Genomic DNA, 26,947 nt, shown 5'->3' with positions numbered 1-26,947 from the left:
TTACTACACTTATTATAAACATAGACGAATACTCAAACATATCACTTCGTAGTTTATTTGTGGAAGAGAATTCGTTCGAAATCGTTACTGAGCATTTTGTTTAACTATAATTGAACTACAGTGGGATAAAGCAATTTGTTTTCTTTTTCAGATTTTTTTGTATATAAGCAAACATAGAGGTTAGATAGATAAATATTTGTTTTTTGGTCCTCGGTTTCTTATTTTCCAATAGCCGGAAATAGAATAGGAAAGGGGACATCATCATTATTATTTTTGTGTGGTGTTGGTGGTCGCGGATCTGGTTCAGAGCAGCCAACAAGCCAATATGTCGTCACGGTACCCTTACCCTTAACTTCAACTTCACCACGTAGCTCCATTTCGAAGGTACCGAATTTATCGAAAATCACCTTTGCCGCCGAAGAGACATGAATGCGCAAAGCTAAATGAAATAAAAGACATGAAGAGGAGAAACGTTAGAAAATAAAAATAAAAGTTAGAAGATTATCATATCTAAAGAAGCTATATTTTTATTGGGAGATTTCCAGGATTACTAGAGAAGTAGAGGACATTCTATGAAGATGGAGACTTTCACCTTTTCTATGAGGCAGATTTTAAACTCTTCTCTGAAGAAAGACCTTAAGCTCTTCCATGAAGAAGACCTTAAGCTCTTCCATGAAGAAGACCTTTAGCTTTTCTATGAAGAAGCTGATCTTCAGCTCTTCTATGAAGAAGAAGCTGAACCTAAGCTCTTCTATGAAGAAGAAGCTGACCTTCAGCTCTTCTATGACCTTCAGCTCTTCTATGAAGAAGAAGCTGACCTTCGGCTCTTCTATGAAGAAGAAGCTGACCTTCAGCTCTTCTATGAAGAAGAAGCTGACCTTCAGCTCTTCTATGACCTTCAGCTCTTCTATAAAGAATAAGCTGACCTTCAGCTCTTCTATAAAGAAGAAGCTGACCTTCAGCTCTTCTATGAAGAAGAAGCTGACCTTCAGCTCTTCTATAAATAAGAAGCTGACCTTCAGCTCTTCTATGAAGATGAAGCTGACATTCAGCTCTTCTATGGAGAAGAAGCTGACCTTCAGCTCTTCTATGAAGAAGAAGCTGACCTTCAGCTCTTCCATGAAGAAGAAGCTGACCTTCAGCTCTTCTATGAAGAAGAAGCTGACCTTCAGCTCTTCTATGAAGAAGAAGCTGACCTTCAGCTCTTCTATGAAGAAGAAGCTGACCTTCAGCTCTTCTATGAAGAACAAGCTGACCGTCAGCTCTTCTATGAAGAAGAAGCTGACCTTCAGCTCTTCTATAAAGAAGAAGCTGACCTTCAGCTCTTCTATAAAGAATAAGCTGACCTTCAGCTCTTCTTTAAAGAATAAGCTGACCTTCAGCTCTTCTATAAAGAAGAAGCTGACCTTCAGCTCTTCTATGAAGAAGAAGCTGACCTTCAGCTCTTCTATAAAGAAGAAGCTGACCTTCAGCTCTTCTATAAAGAAGAAGCTGACCTTCAGCTCTTCTATGAAGAAGAAGCTGACCTTCAGCTCTTCTATAAAGAAGAAGCTGACCTTCAGCTCTTCTATAAAGAAGAAGCTGGCCTTCAGCTCTTCTATAAAGAAGAAGCTGACCTTCAGCTCTTCTATGAAGAAACAGCTGACCTTCAGCTCTTCTATGAAGAAAAAGCTGACCTTCAGCTCTTCTATGGAGAAGAAGACCTTCAGCTCTTCTATGAAGAAGAAGCTGACCTTCAGCTCTTCAATGAAGAAGAAGCTAACCATCAGCTCTTCTATGAAGAAGAAGCTGACCATCAGCTCTTCTATGAAGAAGAAGCTGACCTTCAGCTCTTCTCTGAAGAAGAAGCTGACCTTCAGCTCTTCTCTGAAGAAGAAGCTGACCTTCAGCTCTTCTATGAAGAAGAAGCTGACCTTTAGCTCTTCTATGAAGAAGAAGCTGACCTTCAGCTCTTCTATGAAGAAGAAGCTGACCTTCAGCTCTTCTATGAAGAAGAAGCTGACCTTCAGCTCTTCTATGAAGAAGAAGCTGACCTTCAGCTCTTCTATGAAGAAGAAGCTGACCTTCAGCTCTTCTATGAAGAAGAAGCTGACCTTCAGCTCTTCTATGAAGAAGAAGCTGACCTTCAGCTCTTCTATGAAGAAGAAGCTGACCTTCAGCTCTTCTATGAAGAAGAAGCTGACCTTCAGCTCTTCTATGAAGAAGAAGCTGACCTTCAGCTTTTCTATGAAGAAGAAGCTGACCTTCAGCTCTTCTATGAAGAAGACCACTAGCCCCTCTATTAAGAATACCTTCAGCTCTCCTAAGAAGAAGATGACATTCAGCTCTTATATGAACAAGGCCTTCTGATCTTCTAAGAAGAATCTGTTCGCCGAAGAAAATCAGCTATTTTATTAAATTAATTTTAAAGTGTACCCAACTTACGCATTCCAGTCGACTCCATACGCGATGCCGTATTAACCGTATCTCCAAACAGACAATAGTGTGGCATTTTTTGACCCACCACCCCGGCACACACAGGACCTGAATGTATACCAATTCGGATTTTCAATTGATATTCTGGCTTGTGTTTTATGCTAAAACTTTTCACCGCATCCAAAATGGCCAAAGCCATTAGGCCAATTTCTCGGGCATGATTGTCCCCGTTACGCTCGGGTAGGCCCGATACCACCATATAAGCATCGCCTATGGTTTCCACCTAAACGAAAGTAGAATATTTTATTGAATTTTATACAACAGAATATCTTCCCTCCTCCCCTACCTTATAGACATCATAGAATCCAATGATACGATCAAAAGTACTGTACAAATCGTTGAGAAAATCGACCACTTCCATGGGTCCACTTTGAGCGCAGAGGGCGGTAAAGCCAACAATATCACTAAAATAAATGGTTACACATTCGAATTGTTCGGGTTGTACCATTTCACCGGCCAGCAATTGGGTAGCCACAGGCCGTGGCAGAACCTGATACAGTAACTCTTCAGTACGTTTCTTTTCAATGCTCAGCTGTTCGGTTTTCTCTTCAACCAAACTTTCCAAATTGTTGGCATATTGTTCCATGCGCCGCAGTAGGTCGTCCATGAGATTTTCACAGAAGCCTCTGAAAGAGAAAAATTAAAAAAGATTAAAATTAAAAGCTGAGCTGAATTCGACAGTTCATGCTGGACTTATTTCTTTCCATCAGGATGGGTGTATACACCAAACTTAAGGCCTAAGTCCTAATGGTTTCAAAAATACTCACTTCATAATCAGTCGCACTGTGGAACGAATCGCACCAAATGCTGGCCTATCATCCGGATGGTCAGCCCAACATTTTTCCATTAAATCCAACACATCGGGGGGACAATCACGCTGACCGACAAATGGACGAAACGGTGGACTTTCATGTGACTCTACACGATTCAATATAGTTTGGATATCCATAAATTGTCTTGCCGTTTCATAGGGACCACCTCGTACCACGATTTCCTCCAAAATAATGGCAAACGAATAGACATCACCCTTTTGGGTGGCGGGATTACCAGGAAACACGGTTAACGGCAGTAACTCAGGGGCAATCCACATGAATTCTACAATAAACCAAACTTTTTATTATTACATCTGATTTTCTCCCCCACTCACCCCCAGAGGAGCTAACACCCCTCCTTTCCATTCTACACTTACTATTAAAATAATTTTGATCCTTAACAAATTCCGAAGGCGTGGTCAATGTCCTTAAACCAAAATCCGAAATTTTCAATACAAATCGACCATCAATAAGACAATTACAGGAACGCAATTTACCATGGACCTGAACATCACTGTTATGCAAATACGCCATACCCTTGACAATATCGTGGATCAAAGACATTCGGAAATTCCAATCCAATTGTATGGCTTCATTTTCGAGTACATCTTTGAGGCTTCCCTTGGGACAATATTCGGTTAAAATCAACACAGTTGGTCTGGGTAAATCTATGCAGGCACCCACGAAGCGTACTGTATTCTCATGGCTAACATCACGAGCCTGTTTTATTTCCCACAATAGGGTGGAGGTTATGTCCACTTTCTTTTTGTGGATTTTCTTAATAGCGACACGTTCACCTTTAAAGATGCCAATGGTGGTAAAGACCTGGGTTAAGGGCAGCGATGTACAGCTGGCAATGGAGGCTCGACCCGAATGTATACCATATTGTTGCAGGGAGAAATTCTATGGAGAGTGAAATAGTAAATAAATTTCGAATATCCCAATTTTAGTTCCCTCTTACCTCTGCATTCAATTTCTGCAGGCCCACCTTACTGCCATACAAACGTCCCACTTCTAGAAGAACATCATCAGGTCGCACCCTCCACGACATGTTATTCAATTCATTATTCAATTTCATTTGCCTGGAAGATAGAAATTTTTTCAAAAATAGTCAGATAGAAGTAGAGCTTAGAGCTTCTTACTTGCACATAAGATATACGACCAAGAATGTAAACCCCAAAAAAATTATCAAAGCGAACATGGCGTAGACAATAATAAGTTCTGTTAAAAGATTTTTTTTATTAATTTCCTATATATTCCATGAAAATTGTTGGCATATACTTACCATTACCATGACATTTTGGTGAGTTACCCAAGAATCCACATTTTGGTATATCTGGTGGAGGACCCTCCTTACCACCAGGCCAGTGAATTTTCTTACCATGTACTCCGGAATAATTTCTAAAATCGAGAAAAAGATAACGTATTAGTATAAATAATTACAAAGGATCATAGAGGGTAAGAGTCAACAATACGCAACTTCTTTTGGTACCACATACCAAAAGAAGCTGACTCTATTTTCCAACATAACCTAGACACAGTAAAATATAAAATAAGTTTGGATGAAATCGGATGATATTTTTTATCATTCAATATGTTTACCATTATGTGGGGTGTATAAAACAAGGAAAGTTCCGATACCATTGAACATCAAAAAGTTCGAAAAACATATTATGATCGGCACAGTGTAAAGGAAGTCACTCCCTTCGACAGTTCGCATTTATTATTCGACTCCAAATTGGTTCCAAGACATTTGGAATCAAAATCGAGCTCTGGTTTGGGAGATGGAAAAGAGCTTATAAAGTTGAAATACATTATCGAGTTATTAAGAATTGATTTTGAGGTATTGCTGCTACGGCAGTTTTTTTTTTTGGAATCACATGTCTTCAGTCAAATCGAATGAGGAATATTTTTGTAACACATATCCTCCTTCTAACGGCTGGCAATTGATCCCGAGTCATTGTACATATTTTATACCCTCCACCATAGTATGGAGGGTATATTAATTTTGTCATTCCGTTTGTAACTCATCGAAATATTCATTTCCGACCCTATAAAGTATATATATTCTTGATCAGGGTAAAATTCTAAGACGATCTAGCCATGTCCGTCGTCCATCTGTTGTAATCACGCTATCTTCTAAAATAATTGAGATATGGTGCTGACATTTTGCATAGGTTTGTCTTTTTTCTTCAGGCAGGTCAAGATCGAAGATGGTCCATATAAGGGTACCCCCTAATTTTCGGTATTTTGGGGTTCTTGAGTGCGTTTTTCAGCCGAATTCGCTGAAATTTGGTATAATGGGTTCTTTTTGAATACAAAATTACTCCACCAAAAATTATAAATATAGGTCCACTTTTTCTGGTAGCCCCCATATAACGGTACCTCCCAATTTTCCGTTTTTGGGGGGTTTTGACCGGATTTTTTCACCGAATTGGCTGTAATTTAGTACTTCGAGTTCTAATTAGATATCAAATCTCTCCACAAAAAATTATTAATATAGGTCCATTTTTTCGGGTAGCCCTCATATAAGGGTACCCCCAATTTTCGGTATTTTGGGGTTCTTGAGCCCGTTTTTCAACCGAATTCACTGAAATTTGCTACTTTGAGTTCTTATTGCGAAGCAAATCTTCCACTAAAAATTATAAATATAGGTCCATTTTTTTGGGTAGTCCCCATATAAGGGTACCCTCCAATTTTCAGTTTTAGGGGGGTTTTGACCGGATTTTCCCCCCGAATTGGCTGTAATTTAATACTTCGAGTTTTTATTGGGTATTAAATCTCTCCACAAAAAATTATAAATATAGGTCCATTTTTTCGGGTAGCCTTCATATAAGGGTACCCCAAATTTTCGGTATTTTGGGGTTCTTGAGACCGTTTTTCAACCGAATACACAGTAATTTGGTATTTTGTAGTCGTATATGGTAACAAATCTCCCAACCAAAAATTATTAATATTCACCCCCTTTTAGGGGTAGTCCCCATATAACCCCCTTTTTTTATTTTAAAAATAGTTAGCTGATTTCTTGCGGGTGTTGGAGTTATCCCATATAGCTGTATTCCACCATAGTAGGGGGGTTATTCGGTAGACGAAATTTTCAGATCATACCCCACATAGTATGGAATTCTAAAACGACTCAGTCGATTTAGCCATATGTTGTAATCATTTTTATCTCGGAGGATATCGACATAAAAACTGAAACGTGAGGTTTGAGAATGAACTGTATCGACCCGCATTTAAGACCAGGTCCTATATAAAACATCCTACCTATTTAATATTTAGCGTGATGGACGGTATTGGGATTGAAAACTAAAATATTAGCTTGGATCTTGAGTTACATCGGCCCTTAATTAGGCCTAACCCCTTATATAATGAAAACACCAAGAAGTTATTAATTCCTACACAATGTTGTCAATATTGGTCCCGCTTTAGTGTGCCTCATATATAATATTGCCCTTTAAATTGAAGTATTTTCAGGATTTTATACACATGTTTCAAAGTTCTATGCGTTGATAATATATGTCAACATTTTAGGGTTTTGAGATTTTAGGAAAACCCCCACTGAAATTGCTGAATTTTCTATTTGGTTTACAACAATAGATTGAAAGAATTATCGTTATAAGTATGTTCCCTATTTTTTCATTTAAAAAAATTGTCAGTATTTCTATGGTGGAGGGTATCCAAAATTCGACCCGGCCGAACTTAACGCTTTTTTAATTGTTTTTTTTTTTAATGATCGGTTAATACATAGGGGATGAAATGGACCAACAACTGTCTGTTTTTTAGTCGTTCTAGGCTACAATTATAACCCGAACATCATAAAATGTTACACAGACCATACAATTAGCATGACTGTTTTAATGAAAATCTGTCAATACTTAGCGGGTCAAAAAGACCCAGACTTTTATATGAAAAATGGTAAAATTTGCATACAATGGCTAATATATATTTACTCCTGAAGGACATAGACCCGAGAATATAACCAAGTGGAGTGCTTGACCTTTACAAGAGGGTAAGAAAATATACGAGAGTAAGAAAGAGGACCTCTTGACCTCTAATCTATTAAGAGGGTACAAATACCTCGAAGTATCTCCCAGTCTCGGATTATGAATCTGCAGAAAATTGGAATTCGGTGGTAGTTGTGAAGGGTATAATATGGTCGGCCCGTTCGACTATACTGCTTCGTTCAGTGGTTTTAATTTATTGTTTTTTAGTTTATTCGTATGTTTCACCTACTGAGCTATCTGATAAGTGGATCAAAATCTAAATAGGGTGAATATGATATATTATTGAAGATTCTGCAGTATTGGATGTTTATATCACTTTTGACGATCTGATTGGAACAGTCAAAGTTCAAGCATACGAAGGCTACCACATATAATATAGCCTGTAAATTTATTTGACTATAATTCAGTATTTTGAATTCTGGTTAGGTGTGAAATCATCATGAATTACAGTTTTATTTCGGGTCCATATGTATAGATCTATGATTTGTCACACGATCTTATAAAAATCTTTAGAAGCTCAAAGATCAATTTTTTTCAAAATTTCTAAACACAAATCTTTATTAAGCGGTTGTGGAATTATGCGGGATCCAACAGAACAATGCTACTCAATAATTGGTACCAGTAATCCTGATTAGACACTCGTTCTCTGTGTTCTCATTTTTCTTACGTCGTTTCCTATGGTGGATTCTCCGGTATTCCACACCGGAAGTTGTGTAAAATGATAGCACGGAAATGTTCACGAAGTAATTTATTTATTTTATTTTTTGCAAATAGATTTTTAAAATCACTGTAAACAACACAACCAATGGTCATACGTTAAACCGTCTTATTTTTTCTATAGAAAAACTGTATGTTTTTTAATAGTAATGCTCTTCTTCTCTTCATTATATAGAAGATCTATAGGACTTCTTTATTCTGTAGAAAAGCTTAAGACATCACCTCTGTAGAAGAATTATTTGTATTCCTCTTTCTGTGAAAATGCTTTCTATTGAGTGTATTAAAAGCAATATATGATATTTTCGGAATTTTAAAGGGTTATATGTCGGAAAGGGGTGACGAAGGAGATGATAGATTCCAAGCCAGGACACTGATTGGCTTCAATGTGGCAAAGCCCAGGCTCCCTATGTCATTGCAATTGTGGACACTGACCTCTCCGCTGTGTCACCTGGGGTAGCTACTTTCATCATCCATTGAAATATTTATCATAACAACTATACAAAATGGTTTGAGGCGTCGGGTTAGTTGCCCACACTCGGAAAACTATGAAAACACAACGAAAAAGGAAACCGAACCCGCACTTGGAATGTGCCACATTGCACAGAACAGGCGCAGTTTTCGCTTTGGCGGGTGTACTCAAGAAGTACAAAGCCGATATTATTGCCTTACAGGAAATGCGATGGAAAGGAATAGGCATACGTAAATCTAATGTTTACTTACGGCCTGTGCCATAAAACGAGACATGATTTATGGTTAAGAGGAGAATAAAAGACCTCGTCCCCAGATTCACTCCATTAGAGGAGCGAATTGCTATAATCCGTATAAAAGCGAAGTTCTTCTACATTAGCCTTATTTGCGCGGATGTTCCGACGGAAGAAAAGATGAACAGACAAAGACAACAGCATATGCCCTGGTCATAACATTAACATTCTTCTGCGTTTGGCATTCCAGCAAAATTAATACGGCTATGCAAGATAACATTTACTGGCACAAGTTTAGCAGTTAAAGTCGGAAAGGATATCTCACCAGACCAAACTCAATCACTCTACAACACGCTGATACTAGCCGTGCGGCTATATAGATCTGAAGCATGGATACTTGCCCAAGCTGGTGAGACAGTGCTTGGGAGAAAAATTCTCCGAAATATCTATGGGAGCTGCGCACAAGACCAACGTGCTTGAAAATCTTTGGAACAAATATTCTGTCAGCTAAGTATGTAAATATCAGAAAGTCTCATAAAAATGACAATTGGTATACTAAAAGGAGTGTCTAGGGCCAGCCTTATTCGATTGAACGGGCATATGACATCTCTCAGACAATAGTCCCACGATGAATCCTTTTGAAATTGGTAAGAATCTATTCTGTTCCGATTTCATGTAAATAGTTCATAAAATTTACTATGTCTGTGCGATTGACACGAAATTTTGCACCGCGAATTTAGAATAGAATGGAGTGTGCCAAGTCTTATTTAAATCGATTATATATAAATTCTCAGAATAACTGATGTGGTGTAGACTATCATAATGACAGAACTGTCCGACTATGGGTCTTTACTGGGTTTCCTTCAATTGACGAGCTATTGGAATTTATCTGTCTTCTTCTTTCCACAATATTTTAATTTTTATAAACATTCTTCTTCTTATTAAAGATCTTCATAGTCCTTGATAGACTATAGGACAAGTTTTTTTTCTGTAGAAGAGCAATAAGATATATTCTATCTATAAAATATTTGTACGGAAGAAATCTTTGTTCCTCTTTCCAAAGTTTATAAACATAAATAATCTTAAAACTTACCTATGCAAACCATAATAATGTGCCACAACGGCAAATTTTCCATTAATCGGATCCAAATCCAATATTGAATAATCGGCATCTCGATCACCATTATCATCGATTCGGACATGACCCGTAATACCATGGAAATTACGATTCCACATACGACGTGTAATTGCCATGCCATCACGAATATCCTCTCCCTCGCTTAAGGTTTCATTCAGGGCCATGCCCAGCAAATAGACTCCATCGTAAAATGCGCCAATAAAAAAGTTGACCTAAAAGTTAAAAATTTTCAAATTTCCATAAATAAAAAAAAACAAAATCCGTATTACCTCCTCTCCCTCTCCAAAGGTGTAATTGTAATTTTTCAATGCCATTTCTTTGACATTATCAGCAAATCCTTGATATTTTGGACTCGAGGGTTGCAGCAAAGATACCCTTAATAAGGCCTCGTAGGCCTTGCGCGCTCGACCATCGTCAGCATCGCCCATTTCCCAGTCGTGATCACCCCAATAGGAACTCTTTATGAAGATATAACAATAAATCATGTTGTTTAGAGATTACTTTCCATGACAATCAAATGTTGTACTCACCTGAAAAATCTCCACGTCTAAGAAGACCCAATCACCGTTTGTCATACCCAAGGAATAGGCAGCCAGCATAAATTTTCTTACCAATGTGCCACGAACAGATAATATTACCACTGGCAGATTGGGAAAAGGAATATGCAAATTTCCCACCAAAAAATTAAAATGAAAAAGAAACGATATATTAATCTTTCCCTAAGGATTCTTCACACACGAACACACTCTCCCACACACACAGACACACTTCTATTCCACTTAACCCACAACTATGTCACAGAGAGACAGATTTTCGGTTGAACTTACCTCTGGCATACATGCTGGCATCCTTTAAATACAGCTCATATGGTTCCTGTTCATTGCCATTCAATTCACGTACAAAACTCAGGAGGCCCTCCTGCCGCAGACCGTATTCCAGATTTTTACCCACCGTCAGCGAAAACAAATCGGAACGATCCACCAGCAGGGCAACATGTTTCCAATTAAATTGACGAAAGACACTGGCGAAAACTAATTTCAAACGGCACTGGCAATACGACATGCGTGTCAATGTGGGATATTTGGTTTTATCCTTAAACATGCCCTGTTGTAATCAATGAGGATGGTAGATGGAGGAGGAGGAGGTGGAGATGAAGATGGCAATAGAAAATAAAATATAAGAGATTAGAATTTAAGTGGTCAATAGAATTAATTTCTGTTGGCCTTGACGGTCTTGATTATCGTGAATTTTATTTTGTGTTTGTATTATTGAAGCACTTGGAGAAATTCGATGGCTTTCTGCCACTTGACGGAGGCATGGTGGGTATATTTTTTCAAATTACATGTAATTTATTTGCAGGCATATATTTCATTATATAAATGCGAATCATAATTTGTATGAGATATACGATGGATAGTGGAAAAAATATAAAACATACGATCGCTATGATTCAAAAAATGTTTTTTAAGGATCGTCATCGGTGACGAACTATAACTCTTCTACAATCTAAAGAAAAGACCTAGGTTCCATACTGTCCATAACAGAGCTATAGGACTTCTACTGAAAGTATACGATCTATAGGACTTCTACAATCCATATAGGAGCTATAGGACTTCTACTGTCTATAGAAGAACTATAGGTCATCTTCGCTTCACGGAAGAAGTATAAGTCTTCTAGGGTCCATATAAGAGATATATACCTTATACTGTCCATTGAAGAGCTGTATGTCTACTACAGTCTATAGAAGAGCTAAAGGTCTTCTTTGCTTCATAGAAGAAGTATAAGTCTTCTACGGTCCATATAAGAGATATATGTCTTATACTGTCCATAGAAGCGCTGTATGTCTACTACTGTTCATAGAAGGGCTATAGGACTTCTACTATACATAGAAGAGCTAGAGATTTTCTACTCTCCAAGGGCAATAGAACAACAAGTATTCTACAGTTCATAGAAGAGATCTAGTTCTTCTATTGTCCATAGAACAGCTGTAAGTCTTCTACTGTCCATAGAAGAGCTACAGACTTTTTAATTTAAATAGAGGAGTAATATGTATTTTACTATCCATACTAGAACTATAGATATTCTATTATCTATCGAAGAGCTATAGGTCTTCTACTGTACACAGAAGAGATATATGTAGCATACGTTCCTTAGAAGAGATATAAATCTAGTTCGAAGGGCTATATGTCTTTTACTCCTTCTACTCTCCATAGCTGATCTTTGAGTCTTCTATTGTCCGCAGAAGAACTATAGAAATTCTGCTTATTTTAAAGGCTGGATATATCGTAATTCTGTAGCTCCTATATCTGTCATATCATATATGCACATAAGAAGCCTACACTACATCGGTGGATAGACTTGACAACAAAAGATCTACATCAACTCTTTAGACCCCAGTAGACGGACTGATCATCTAAAACTCTTTCATAGAGAAACCAGTAAGGAAAGTAGTAAAGTCGGACTGGGCCGACTATAGAATACCCTTCACCACTTTGGATATATTCAACATATGTAACAGGTGTCTCCTTTTCGAAGGAAAATTGAAATGAAACCTGAAATTGGCCAACAGGAGAGGTGTTGTGTTCCACCAGGACAACGCAAGGCCACACACATCAACAGTGACTCGCCAGAAACTTCGGGATTATCATCTTCTTCTTGATTTGCAAAAATTCTTTAATGATAACAAATTGGTATCTAGGGAGAGCAGGACTTCTATGAGGAAGGCGTTATGAAGTTATCTTTAAAATCATAAAACAAAACGTTGCATATTTGTCCAAAATCGGACATTCCCAAGCATGTTAAATAAAGTCCTAAAGTTCATAGAAAAATAATGGATTTATTTTTCCTCAACCTAATATATGGGAGCTATATCTAAACCTGAACCGATTTTCACGAAACATAGCACACATCCATCTATACATAATTCAGTGTGCTTTGCCAAATTTCGTAAACATCGAAAGAAATATAGGGGCAATGGTACACTATTTACATAAAATCAGACGAAAACATATATGGGAGCTATATCTAAATATGAACCGATTTTCACGAAAGTTAACACTTGCTATTCTAGACTAAATTCGGTATGACATGCAAAATTTCGTGTAACTTGAAAGTAATGTAGTGGCTTACTAAACCATTTACATGAAATCGGGCGAAAATATATATGGGAACTATATGTAAATCTGAACCGATTTCTACGAAACATAGCAAACAACATTCTAGACTCAGTTAATTACAAATTGAAAGACAAATGGGGGCTTTGGAACACCATTTACATGAAATCGAAGGAAAAAATGTATGGGAGCTATATCATAATATGAATCGATTTTTACGAAACTTAGCACACATCATTTCACACTCAATTCAGTACGCCATGAAAAATTTCGTGCAACTCGAAAGATATATAGGGACTTTTTTTCACCATTTACATAAAATCGGGCGAAAGTATATATGGGAGCTATATCTAAATCTGAACCGATTATCACCAATTTCAATAGGATTCGTCCTTGGGCCAAATAAATGAGTTATACCAAATTTCATCCAAATCGGACTAGTAAGCGACATGTGCCCTTGTTTACAATTTGACATCAACAGACGGGTGGACCTCAATCCTACACTCCAATAGGAATCCTAACTCCAAATTTCAGGATTCTAGCTCTATCGATTCTCCCAAAATTCAAATTGTTACAAATTTAATACCATTTTGTACACATATGTACGAATTTACCAAACTACCTACATACCTCTATTCTACACTCTAACAGTAATCTTAATTTCAAATTTTTTACTATTCTAGCTCTAAATCCAAATTGTATCAAATTTAGTACCATTTAGTACCCATAAGTACAAATTTCAAAAACTACATCTATACCCTCAATCCTACACTCCAATAAAAATCATATTTCCAAATTTCGGTGTTCCAGCTCTACCGATTTACTTAAAACCAAATTGTAACAAATTTAGTACACATTAGTAGAAATTTCCAAAACTTCTTATTTTCAAATGTCAGAGTTCCAGCTCAACAGCTTCGCCTAAATCCAAATTGTAAATATTAGTAGAAATTTCAAAAAAAAATCCTTCCAATCCCACATTCAGTGATCCTAACTAAAATTTCAGGATTTCAGCTCTATTGGTACATTAAAAATTCAAATTGTACTAAAATTAGTACATATAAGTACGAATTTCCCAAACTACCAACATTCCTCAATTCGACAATGCAGTAGTAATCTCATTTCCAAATTTGTATCGGTTTACCCAAATACAAATTATACCAAAATTAGTACGATCTAGTACTTTTCGTATACAGAAACAAAAAAATTTACAAAACTACATACATATCTCAATCCTCAACACCGACGGTAATGTTAATTTAAAATTTCAGGATTTCAGTTCCAATCGTTCCTCCAAATTCAAATTGTACCAAATATAGTACCATTTAGTACTTTTTGGTGTACATGGCTACACACTTCCAAAACTACACCTCAACCTTGGTTCGCATTATAAATTTCAAGTTTTTAGCTATATCCGTTCACATGCTACGAAATTGCATAAAAATTAGTACATGTTAGTACTTTTCGGATAACTTTAGTTCGAATTTTCAAAAAAACTTTAGTACATCTATCCTACACTCAATCAATGACCCTCAATCCAAATTTCACAGTTCCAGCTGCACTAGAGTTGGGTAGTTCCGGAACGAACTAGTTCATTGGAACTATTCCGAGAAAGGAACGATCGGAACTAGTTCAGCTCTGTAATTAATATAGTTCCTTTTTCTGATCTCGTTAAAGGAACTATATGGATCAAAGGAACTAAATGGTCAAAGGAACTATATATGGAAAAATAACTATGTAGGAGTCGGAACTATATGGAGCAAAGGAACTATATGGAGCAAAGGAACTGTATGGAGTAAAAGAACTGTATGGAGCAAAGGAACTATATGGAGCAAAGAAACTACATTAAGGAAATAGTTCCTTTTTATACCCTTCACCACACTGTGGTACAGGGTATTATGTCTTTGTGCATATGTGTGTAACAGGCAAAAATAATCGAGATAGACCCATGGTTCCTTTTGAGAATATGCATAGAATCACTTTCTGAGTCGATTTATGCATGTCCGTCCGTCCATGTTAAATTGTAAACAAAGTACAGGTCGCATTTATGATCCGAATTGGACGAAATTTGGCACAGATCATTTATTTGGCCCAAGGACGAACCCTATTGAAATTGGGAAAAATCGGTTCAGATTTAGATATAGTTGCCATATATATTTTCGTCCGATTTAAGGTAAAAGGTGTACCAAATTCCCTATATATCTTTCGATTGGCACAGCGTAATTAATAAAGTCTAGAATGATGTGTGCAAAGTTTGGTGAAAATCGGTGCAGATTTAGATATAGCTCCCATTTTAGGTAAATAGTCCACTACCCGATTTTAGGTAAATAATCCACTAAAGTCCATGGAAATGTTTTTATTTCCTCGAATTTTTGCACAGCGTACTGAATTAAGTCTAGAATGATGTGTGCAAATTTTCGCGATAATCGGTTCAGATTTAGATATAGCTCCCATATATATATATATATATATTCCGATTTAAGTTAATTGGTGTACCAAAGACCCTATAGATCTTTCGATTTGCACGAAATTTGGCATAGCGTACTGAATTGCGTCTATAATAATGTGTGCTAAGTTTCGTGAAAGTCGGTTCAGATTTTGATATAGGGTACTGTATTAAGTCTAGATTGACACAACGTATTGAAGTAATATAAATTAGTCTCTGGCAAGTTTTCCTGAAATCGGTACAGATATAGATATATAACAAAAACGCGTCGTCTGTTAGGATACATATGTAGAATATAACCAAAGTGGTGAAGGGTATCATATAGTCGGCCCAGTCCGACTTTACTACTTTCCTTACTGGTTAAAAAATGAACGAGAAAGATTGATCCGTTAGATGAACTAGATTGCCCAACTCTAAGCTGCACCGGTTCGCCAAATACTAATGGTACCACATTTAGTACTTTTCGTAATTTTCTAGTTCGAATTTCCAGCCTTATCGGACACCTTTGGACCAAGAAGGACCCTCACGCCAAATTTAAAGATTCTAGCTTCAGCCATTTCGCCAAACACTAATGGTACCACATTTAGTACTTTTCGTGCCGTTCTAGTACGAATTTCCAAAAATCCAGACTTATCAGACATCTTTTTTGACCAAGAGTGACCATCAGTCCAAATGTCAAGATTCTAGCTTCAGTCCTTTCTTCTGGTCGTTGATGAATCGTTAATTTAGTCTGTCAATCACTTTACTCTCTTATTATTATATATTGTTCTTCTACTGTCCACAGAAGAGCTATAGGCCTTCTGACGTTCATATAATTTCTAATTTCTAATTTCTGCTGCCTGCAGACGAGGCATGGGTATTCTTCATGGAATATCTTCTGCCTATATCTTCTTCTCCCTAACGAATAGCCATGGGTTAAAGTATGCCTGCAAGATCCAAAAGTATTATTCTGCCTATAGAAAAGTCATGGGTATCTTTACATCTATGGACATTACACGGGTGTTCATCTGCGTATTAGGCTTCCTATGGAAGATATATAGGGTTCTATATAACACCCAAGGAGGCTCCTCTGCCATGTGTCTTCTAATTTTTGCAAAAATAAAAGATAAGTAGTTTCCTCGGTTTTTAAAGAAGGCATGGATCTCATTCAGAATACAAAAGAGATGTTCTTTCTATAAAAAAGTAATGAGAAAAGCGATAATAATGCTTCGTACTATAGAAAAAGTTTATTTTTTTATATAGAAGAGCTATATATGTATTCTATTATTCAATACTTATTTAAAAAATGCATATTAAAGGCGTTCGCAGTTTTATTTTCAATTCTTCGATTATCTAAAAACCAATTTCGATATATCAGAAAACCACAACAACGATATTATTTGCACTGTCTGACTCTACTTGCTCTCTCTCCCTCTCTCTCTTATTCGTTTTCGGATTTTCTTCTCCCACCGACTTTACCGACCAATTCAATTAAAATGTTTTTCTTTGGCATTATTTTAAAATCGACACACGCATGCAGACACACATACACATTGTAAAGCAAACATAAGTTCATCCTCGAACATACACACACACACATAGACACACACTTGCATATAAATTCACATATCCACTTATCTCTAGAAGATGGATTAATAACATTGAATGATTATGGGAGGCGGTGGGGGGGGTGGTAATGGAAAGTCTATCAGCCCAAAGTTTAAGTGGGCAGGGATATGGGACATCATATTTAATTTGGCCTATAATTGTAAAATTTGGCCAATAAGAGGGCTAAGTAAATTATGTATTTATGCTTTGCTTTTAAAATGTGACCCTGGAGGAGAGTGTTTGACAGATTTGTTCATTTAGTGATTTGACCCAAATAACTTCGTTTTCTGTACAGTAAACTAAATATTTCACTTTCTAAATAGGCCCTTTCTACAATCATCTCCTGTAAATTGTATAGCACTTTAAACCATAGCCACATCCTGACAAATTGACTGGTCTATATGTCTGGCACATTATGTCGTGTACCCTGTCTTTGTGTGTTCCATGCACAGCTCATAGATTTTTATATGGGTCACACTCTCTCGATCTCTCAAAATCCTCATACATGTATCTACTTAATGCGTGTCACTGTGATATGTTTACTTTTTGTGCTGTCCTGCTTCTGTTGCTGTTGTTGTTGCTATTTGTGTTTATCCTGACATTGACATTGACTACTGATTCTTAACAACACACACACATGCATAAGATGTTGTATGTGCATGTATGTATGTGTGTTTTTACTTTACTGTAAACTACTTCATTGGTCACAGTGAGCAAATATTTTTTCATTTAAAACGTTATTTTTTTATTACGCACACACGTTCACACATGTGTGTGTTTTATTAGATGTTAATATTTGTTTATTTACTAAAGAAATTATACAAGCTAAGTTCAGTTCATCGGACAAACTTGGGTCTTTAATTCAGCTAGCTACATTTAAATCTCAACCGATTTTCACGAAACTTTGCACACATCATTCTAGACTTTATTCAGAACGCTGAGCCAAATTTCGTGCAAATCTAAAGATATAGAGGAACCTTGGTAAATCATTTACATTTAATCGGACGAAATATATATGGTAGCTATATCTAAAAGGTGTGATCTAATACAACACGGAAACTCGACGTCGAAAAGCTGCAAACACAACAGGTAGCCGAGGCCTACTCCGCTCAACTTACCCATCTGCTTGAAGAAAGCACTTCTTGTCCCGATAATAGTATAGAAGCACAATGGCCACTCCCCACAAACTGCAGCAAAAAGAACAATTGGGTACCAAAAACCACCACAAAGAAACCCATGGTACGATCAGGAGTGTCGTAATGCTACTGATGAGAAAAACGCAGCGTATAGGGCAACACTGCAGACAGTAGCAACACGTAACGTGATGGAGAATTATCGGGAGAAAGGGAGAGAGGAGAAACGTGTTTTCAGAAAAAAGAAGAAAGAACAAGAAAAACGAGAGCGTGAGCAAATCGAGATGTACAGGAGTCAGAATGAAGTCCGAAAATTTTACCAACGAGTAAAACACCAAACCGAAGGCTTTGGTGCAGGCACATCCTCCTGTAGAGATGAAGAAGGGAACCTGGTGACAGATAAAGACAGTGTGTTGAGGATATGGAAGGAGCATTTCGAAAAGCTTCTAGTATCAAATAGTGGCGATGAAGAAGATACCCCAGAACCAATAAGAGATGATGGTATAGAGTGTATACCACCTAGCCAAGATGAGGTCATAAAAGCAATTAATCGGCTCAAGAACAACAAAGCATCAGGAGCCGATGGGTTACCAGCCGAACTATTCAAGTCTGGTGGTCAGATGCTGGTCAGGAGCATGCACCAGCTGATTAGTACAATTTGGCTAGATGAATGCATGTCCAGTGATTGGAACCTCAGCATCCTGTGTCCCGTGCACAAAGGAGACAAGACGATATGTGCTAACTATAGAGGAATAAATCTCCTTCCCATCGCATACAAAGTGCTATCCAGTGTGCTGTGTGAACGATTGAAGTCAATGGTCAATGACATCATCGGACCATACCAATGCGGCTTCAGACCTGGCAAATCCACCATTGACCAGATTTTCAATCTGCGCCAAATCCTGGAAAAGACCAGAACTTGAGAACTACAGCTTCGAGGTAGTTAAAGACTTTATATACCTTGGTACCGCCATAAATAAAACAAATGACATCAATCACAAGGATTGTGATGGCCAACAGATGCTATTATGGTCTAAGTAAGCAGTTTAGAAACAAGGCCACCTCCCGCCAGACCAAACTCACACTTTACTAGACGCTGATACTACCCGTGCTATTATATGGGTCAGAAGCATGGGTACTTGCGCAGGCAGATGAGGCAGCTCTTGGGGTGTTTGAGAGAAAAATTCTCCGAAAGATCTACAGACCGATCTGCGTCGACGGTGAATATCGGCGTCGAATGAACCAAGAGCTTTACAATTTATACGCGGACATCGACATAGTCAGTCGTATTGAGCTGCAGCGACTACGGTGGCTAGGCCATGTTGTGCGGATGAATGAAAATGCCCCAGCTCAAAAGGCATATAAAAATGAGCCCGTAGAAGGGGAAGGCCACGAATTAGATGGAAAGACCAAGTAGAAAACAACATCTTGGAACGTGGTCTTCCAAATTGGTGGACTTGCGCACAAGACCGACGCGCTTGGAAATCTTTCTTAAGCTCGGCTTATGTAACAACCGTTCTGTAACAAGCCAGCTAAGTAGGTAAGCTATATCTAAATCTGAACCGATTTTTCCCAATTTCAATAGGGTTCATCCTTTGGCCAAATAAATGAGCTGTACCAAATTTCATCCAAATCGGATTATAAATGCGATCTGAACTTTCTTTACAATTTAACATCAACAGACGGACGGACATGCATAAATCGACTCAGAAAGTGATGTTTTTCGAAGACTGCAGGTAAACAAATAGTGGTGTGCATTTGCTTTGCCTTTTTCACGGACAACTTTCGTTGGATTTGTTGGGTGGTATTTGTTATATTTTATTTGCGCCAATAGACAAGAGTTTTTTATACCCTTCACCACAGTGTGGTACAGGGTATTATGTCTTTGTGCATATGTTTGTAACAGGCAAAAATTTAATCAATTTAATCAATTTATGCATGTCCGTCTGTCCTTCCGTCCGTCCATGTATTTTTGTTAACAAAGTACAGGTCGCATTTATGATCCGATTTGGATGAAATTTGGCAAAGGTCACTTAATTGGCCCAAGAACGAACCCTATTGAAATTGGGAAAAATCGGTTCAGGTTTAGCTATAGCTCCCATGAAAATCGGTTAAGATTTAGATATATCTCCCATATATAGTTTCGTCCGATTTTATGTGAATGATGCACCAAACTCCCAATATTTGTCCGATTGAGACAAAATTTTGCACAGAGTACTGAATTAGTTCCAGATTAATGTCTGCGAAGTTTTGTTGGAATCGGTTCAGATTTAGATATAGCTTCCATATATAGTTTCACCCGATTTTTTGTGAATGATGCACCAAACTTCCAATATTTGTCCGATTGAGACAAAATCTTGCTCAGAGTACTGAATTAAATCCAGACTGATTTCCGCGAAATGTTGTTAAAATCGGTTCAAATTTAGATATAGCTCCCATATATAGTTTCACCCGATTTTTTTGTGAATGATGCACCAAACTCCCAATATTTGTCCGATTGAGACAAAATTTTGCACAGAGAACTGAATTAGGCCCAAACCGATGTCTGCGAAGTTTTGTTAAAATCGATTCAGATTTAGATATAGCTCCCATATATAGTTTCGGCCGATTTTTTGTGAATTATACAGCAAATTTGTGCGATTGAACAAAATTTTGCATAGCCAATGCAATTGAGGAACAAATTATGTGTGATAAGGTTTATTGAAATCGGTTCAGATTTTGATATAGGTCTTATATATATTTTCGTTCGATTTTATGTGAATTGTACACCGAAGGGCCTATGTTTGTTCGATTTACAGGAAATTTGGCAGAGGGTATTAAATTGAATATTGAGTGATAACAAAAAAATATATGTATGCAACGGAACCCAACGTGGTGAAGGGTATCATATAGTCGGCCCCGTTCGACTTTTGAACTTTCCTTACTGTTTTGTTTTTTTTTTTTTTTTTTTTTTTGACGATTGACAAACAACCAATTTATGCAGTCAGGAGTTCAATCTATATCCAATGTTTGTTGATGGAAGAAATGTCCAAGAATGTCCCTATCTCACGGTTTGGTACATAAGGATCTTGCATTATCAATGTTGGAAGTTCAACGGCAGTTTTCAACGATTTTCTTCTTTAAGCGAGAATCGGACCTGATAGAATGCATCATACAATTTTTTTACAATGATAAAAAAGATCCTTCATCGACACACAAAGATTTAATTTTTATTGAGGCACTCTTTTCGTGAAACCCACATAGAAAGTTGTTGTCAAGGTCAGAAATATGTAGCGACCCTCGTATGCGAGTAAAAGCTCTTCTTCAGACAGAATATTTAATATATTTCTTCCATAGACGGAAGAAAATCCATAACTCGTACAGATAAATAATAGCACATTATTATTTCATTTACCAAAGCGGATCCATGGTTCTATGGAAAAATAAGATTTATAAATCTTCTATGGGGAGAAAAAGAAGATCTTCACAGACGAAGCCTATCTATAGATCATTTATACTCTTCCTCCCTCTTCAATAAACATATAGGCGAGGCATGAAGCTAAGGTTTTCATCTGTCTATAGACGAATCATAGTACTTCTTCGACCCATGATGAACAGAAAGCCGATTTCAATTGAATATAAATGGAAATTTTTGAGAAGAAGACCAAAGGGGTTTTTTATAGAGGAATACTACCATACATCTTGCATAAGCTGTAAAATACTGTAAATAAACATGCATATTTGGCTATATTTTAGAAGACCGATCTGGCTTGAATTTTAAGCTCCTTTAAACCTGTACTGAAATTCAATTTTTTTGTTTTGTTTTTATACCCTTCACCACACTGTTGTACAGGGTATTATGTCTTTGTGCATATGTTTGTAACAGGCAAAAGGAAACGAGATAGACACATGGTTCCTTTTGAGAATATGCATAGAATCACTTTCTAAGTCGATTTTGGTACAGCCTAATCATTTAGGTCTATAATGATGTCTGCCAAGTTTCGAGAAAATCGGTCCAGATTTAGATATAGCTCCCATATATAGTTTCGTCCGATTTCATGTAAATGGTGCCCCAAAGTCCCTATATATCTTTCGATTCGCACGAAATTTGGCACAACGTACTGAATTGAGCCTAGAAAGATGTCTGCCAAGTTTCGTGAAAATCGGTCCTGATTGAGATATAGCTCCCATATATAGTTTCGTCCGATTTCATATAAATGGTGCACCAAAGTCCCTATATTTTGGTAAATGAAATAATAATGTGCTTCGATTTGCACGAAATTTGGCATAGCGTACTGAATTGAGCCTAGAGTGATGTCTGCCAAGTTTCGAGAAAATCGGTCCAGATTTAGATATAGCTCCCATATATAGTTTCGTCCGATATCATGTAAATGGTGCCCCAAAGTCCCTATATATCTTTCGATTTGCACGAAATTTGGCATAACGTACTGAATTGAGCCTAGAATGATGTCTGCCAAGTTTCGTGAAAATCGGTCCATATATAGTTTCGTCCGATTTCATATAAATGGTACACCAAAGTCGCTATATATCTTTCGATTTGCACGAAATTTGGCATAACGTACTGAATTGAGCCTAGAGTGATGTCTGCCTTGTTTCGTGAAAATCGGTCCAGATTTAGATATAGCTCCCTTTTAATATAGATTGATTTTAAGTAATTGACGCACCAAGGAACCAATAGGAACAAAACGTTTTGAAATTAGTATAACCTAACCTGTGACAAGTTTTTTTTGAAATCGCTTAATATTTGGATAGAGCTTCCATATATATTTTCGCCCGATTTCAAGTAAATTGTTAGTCAGTTTGACATCAATTTTTGCACAACTTACAAAATTGAGCATAGAATTACGCAGTTGCGTTTTCTAGAAGTCCAGACATAGCCCAACGGATGACCTATTTATATTTGTTTGAAGTCGATTTACATACTTTATGGATAGATCTAGGTAGATTCACATTTACATAAATATCGCATATTTTATTTCATTCAATTTCATGTTAATAGTCCTGTTTAATATACCCAAAGTGGTGAAGGGTATCATATAGTCGGCCCCGTCCGACTTTACTACTTTCCTTACTGTTTTTTTTTTTTTAAGTTATTGGCCCGCCTCCCGATTGTCGAGTATTAACAGCGCCACCACCAAGAAATCCAATTTATTTTCTCTTAATAAGAGATTATCTTATTACCGTTTTAGAAATTCCTACTATTTTTCATTATTACTTACCGTACTTTCATTTTTCCATTTGTGGATACGACCCAATATACCGGATGTCACCGTTAATTCACCTTCGGATGGAGGCTGCATTATTTTAAAGAGAAACATAATAAAGTATTAGGAAAAACGAATAAAGAATAAATAACATCTTCAAAAAGAATTAAACAATTACACAAAACATTTGATTTATCCTCCCCCATATCCTATCACCCACAAACACCAAACATCGCGTGAATAAAACATCTAATAGATATTTGTCATGCTAAACAAAAGGAAAACGAAAAATCCTAATTAACTCCCGCAGCAGTTAATTAAAACGTAAGCACTTCTCGACACAATGAAGAAGCAATTGCAATTCCTTGTAACAAAACGCCTTGTAACATCTTACCTGATCACCCATACCGGTGATGATGGGTGAATTCCAATAGGCAGCCAAACGTGCCACCGGCTCCAGGGCAAAGGCACAGGCAGGACCGATAAAAGCAATCACATCGTTTTTAAAATGCATATCAGCTGCCAAACCGGGAGCTTTGGCACCGCTACAGGAGGGATAGCTGCAAAAAAAATGAAAAGGGGGAAATGTGGGAGAGGAGACATTCATTTGTTAGACAATTGCTGGGTGTTATTTGTTCTTCTTGTCGTCGTAAGTCTTCGACACAACTGGCAAAACAGACAAAAACACACAAATTCAATAAGTCGAAGTAATCATTGGCAAGCAAAGGAAGACCGAGGCAGACAGACAGACAGTCAGTCAGTCACAAACACAGACATCTGTGATTTCATTAACTTTTACTTTCGCAAGATGATTCCACTGCCTCGCTTAGAGTCTGCTGGCACGCAGAATATTTTCCTTCAATCATTGAAACGTGAAAACAATTGAAAATATTTTATGGTGCGGAAATAAGTGAGTGAGGATTATGCACAGGGAGTAGATAATTATACCCTACACAACTATGTTGTCAGGGTATTATAGCTTTGTGCAGTCCCAAATGTTTGTAACGCCGCGAAATATTGGTCCTATACCCACCTTTAAGTATACCAAACGTCATATCTCGACTAGCTGAGTCGATCTAGACATGTGTGTCCGTCCGTCCGTCCATTATAATTTGTAAACACGATACAGGCCACAGTTATGGACCAATCTTCACGAAATTTTGCATGTAGGATGGGTTCTGGCCAATGAAAACCCCTATTTTTTTTGATAAAGATCGGTTAATATTTAGGGGATGAAATGGACCAAATACTAAATTTTTGTCGGTTTTTCTGGTCGCTCCAGAGGCCGCAGTTATGGTCCGAATATCGTGAAATTTTACATGGAGAAGGGGATCGGGGCTAAGAATAAGCATACCTGTTTTGATAAAGATCGGTCAATATTTAATATTTGACTTTTGTGTGAGAAATTACAAAATTTTTATTCTGGGACATATATACTTGCTCCTGAAGGACATATACTCGAGATGTTGATAGTATGTCCAAGATGAGTTGTTGACCTTCAAATTGATACCAATTATATGGCTGATACCTGGGCAATATTTCGTGGCAATTATCACGAAATATTGCCCAGGCTCAGAAGATAGAACCGCCGAAAGTGTGCGTTTCGTGGTAGTTGTGTAGGGTATCATATGGTCGGTCTGCTCCGCTCACTGGTTTTTATATATGTAAGTCATTTACTTTGACAGATATTAACTGAGAAATTAGTTAATGTGAAGTTTTGTAAAAGGAGAAGAAGAAGAAAAATCCATGGGCCTTGGCTCTCTATAAACGGGAGAAGGCTTATTATATTGATATAATAAATCCTATAAATTCTCCATAAACGTTTAGTTGTCCTATGAACAGAAAACCCTGGCACTTCTATGGACTTATAAGGGTCCATGGTTGATGGAGATAATAAGTTATTATATATTCTTCTACGGACCGTGGAAGTCCATCTTTCGCCTATGGGCAGTATGAGGGCTACTATGTATATATTTCTGGCCTTATAATGAAAATATGAGTATTAATCACGACAATTGTGTTATTTTTTTTCCAAATATTCCATGGCCTATTAATAAGGTCATCCAGGGCGACAAGCTGGATATCAGCTGTATCTTAAGTTTGTAGTCAAAACTCACTATTGTGAACTGACTTCCATTATAAAAACGTAAAAAAATGAAAAAAATACCAGGTACATTTGTACCTTACTATGGTGGAGGGCATATTAAGTTTGTTTTTCCGTTTATAACTCGTCGAAATAATCATTTCCAACCCAATAAAGTATATATTTTTAATCAGCGTAAAATTCGATGACGATTTAACATGTCCGAACTTTAGGCTATCCAAACTTCAGTCATTGTCATTCATGCCAATCGGGTTAAATTTGACTCTGGTGCACCAAGTGCTAAAAATCGGACGAAAATATATATGGGAGCTATATCTAAATCTGAACCAATTTCAATAGAATTTGGCACGCGTTAGGCTATCCTAACTTCAGAATGTACTGCAAAATGTTATAAAATATGTTTATGTTTATTAATATATCGGACTAAAGATTGGTAAACCTCCCATACAATGAGTCTTAAAAAATTGACTTTTTTGGTAACAAACCGCCCCCTTTTAGGGGTAGTCCCCTTATAACCCCCTTTTTATACCCTTCACCACACTGTGGTACAGGGTATTGTGTCGTTGTGCATATGTTTGTAACAGGCAAAAATAATCGAGATAGACCCATGGTTCCTTTTGAGAATATGCATAGAATCACTTTCTGAGTCGATTTATGCATATCCGTCTGTAAGTCCGTCCGTCCATGTATTTTTGTTAACAAAGTACAGGTCGTATTTATGATCCGATTTGGATGAAATTTGGCACAGGTCACTTAATTGGCCCAAGGACGAACCCTATTGGAGAAAATCGGTTCAGATTTAGATATAGCTCCCATATATATTTTCGTTCCATTTTAACTTATTGATGCATCAAACTCCCAATTTTGGGCCGATCGAGACAAAATTTTGCACAGAGTATTGAATTAGGTCTAGATAGTTATATGCCAAGGTTTGTTGAAATCGGTTCAGATTTAGATATAGCTCCGATGTATAGTTTCGTCCGATTTAATGTAAATAGTGCACCAAACTCCCAATAGTGGTCCGACTAAAGCAACATTTTGCACAGAGTACTGAATTAGGTTCCGACTGATGTATGAGGAATTTTGTTGGAATCGGTTCAGATTTATATCTAAATATGCTATATATAGTTTCGTCCGATTTTATGTAAATGGAACAACATACTGTCAATATTTATCCGATTGAGACAAAATTTTGCACAGCGTACTAAATGAAGTTATGATTAATGAATGAGAAGTTTTGTTGAAATCGGGTCAGATTTAGATATACCTCCCATATATAGTATCGTCCGATTTAATGTAAATAGTGCACCAAACTTCCAATATTGGTACGATTGAAGCATAATTTTGCACAGCGTACTAGATTAGGTTCCGACTGATGAATGCGAAATTTTGTTGGAATCGGTTCAGATTTAGATATAGCTGCCATATATAGTTTCGTCCGATTTTATGTAAATGGAGCACCATACTGCCAATATTTATCCGATTGAGACAAAATTTTGCACAGCGTTCTAAA

At 37.2% G+C, this 26,947-nt stretch overlaps 1 protein-coding gene across 1 annotated transcript; it reads right to left on the bottom strand.

Annotated features, from left to right (window-relative positions):
• Nucleotides 1-218: 218 nt before the first annotated feature.
• On the bottom strand, nucleotides 219-23,890 carry LOC133324144 (atrial natriuretic peptide receptor 1-like; the record flags this gene model as incomplete). Its single annotated transcript, XM_061533030.1, has 14 exons — nucleotides 219-439; nucleotides 2,425-2,698; nucleotides 2,762-3,101; nucleotides 3,243-3,570; nucleotides 3,665-4,190; nucleotides 4,249-4,369; nucleotides 4,430-4,508; nucleotides 4,573-4,688; nucleotides 9,806-10,062; nucleotides 10,120-10,308; nucleotides 10,381-10,490; nucleotides 10,678-10,954; nucleotides 23,346-23,420; nucleotides 23,725-23,890. Coding segments are annotated over 14 exons (3,079 nt in total), but the record flags the coding sequence as incomplete, so codon positions are not given.
• Nucleotides 23,891-26,947: the final 3,057 nt, after the last annotated feature.

Source organism: Musca vetustissima, unplaced genomic scaffold (genome assembly GCF_032173495.1).
Source record: "Musca vetustissima isolate MV318-11 ecotype Yass unplaced genomic scaffold, APGP_CSIRO_Mvet_v1 utg92324, whole genome shotgun sequence".
Taxonomy (NCBI): Eukaryota; Metazoa; Arthropoda; class Insecta; order Diptera; family Muscidae; genus Musca; species Musca vetustissima.
The sequence above is the reverse complement of the archived record's forward strand: the minus strand, read 5'-3'. Positions and strand labels throughout refer to the sequence as shown.